Source organism: Octopus bimaculoides, chromosome 25, assembly GCF_001194135.2.
Source record: "Octopus bimaculoides isolate UCB-OBI-ISO-001 chromosome 25, ASM119413v2, whole genome shotgun sequence".
Taxonomy (NCBI): Eukaryota; Metazoa; Mollusca; class Cephalopoda; order Octopoda; family Octopodidae; genus Octopus; species Octopus bimaculoides.
Window position 1 is genome coordinate 6,204,136 of NC_069005.1, and position 628 is coordinate 6,204,763.

Consider the following 628-nt stretch of genomic DNA (forward strand, 5'->3'; position numbering starts at 1 on the left):
CATATATATATATGTATATACATATATATATATGTATATACATATATACGACGGGCTTCTTTCAGTTTCCGTCTACCAAATCCACTCACAAGGCTTTGGTCGGCCCGAGGCTATAGTAGAAGACACTTGCCCAAGGTGCCACGCAGTGGCACCGAACCCAGAACCATGTGGTTGGTAAGCAAGCTACTTACCACACAGCCACTCCTGCGCCAATGTAGCACTTTCGCTACCTTATCGTGTCATCACAACCCGTAGTGGTTTTGGACAGGTCTAAGGCATTCGTTCGTGATATGGGCAATGGTTTCGTCTCCTTATTATCTATCATTGCTTCTATTTTTATTATTATTATTATTGCCATATTCTTCATGTGTGTGTTTTTTCTATTCTTTCAGGCTTAAATGATGACGATGTATTCTATGGCAACGGTTATAACACTGGTCCACGTATCAGAGATTACCCGGCATACCCCCAATAGTCCTCGAGAACACAGACACACAGACACTGTATTAATGTAAGTAGATACAATGGCGTCGCTCTATTTCGGGTTTTGTTTTTACAACTTTCCTTATATAACATATATGTGAATGTGTGAGACAGCGTATGACTATGTATGCATATATATATATAT

The 628-nt window shown here is 39.8% G+C and overlaps 1 protein-coding gene across 1 annotated transcript in view; it reads left to right on the forward strand.

Annotated features, from left to right (window-relative positions):
• The window catches only part of LOC106868777 (uncharacterized), a 29,528-nt gene that overhangs the window by 24,486 nt on the left and 4,414 nt on the right, over positions 1-628 (forward strand). Inside the window, exon 14 of the mRNA XM_052976811.1 lies at positions 393-511. Coding sequence (XP_052832771.1) covers positions 393-475 — 83 coding nt within the window. The 3' untranslated portion in view covers positions 476-511. The remainder of the gene's footprint in view (positions 1-392; positions 512-628) is intronic.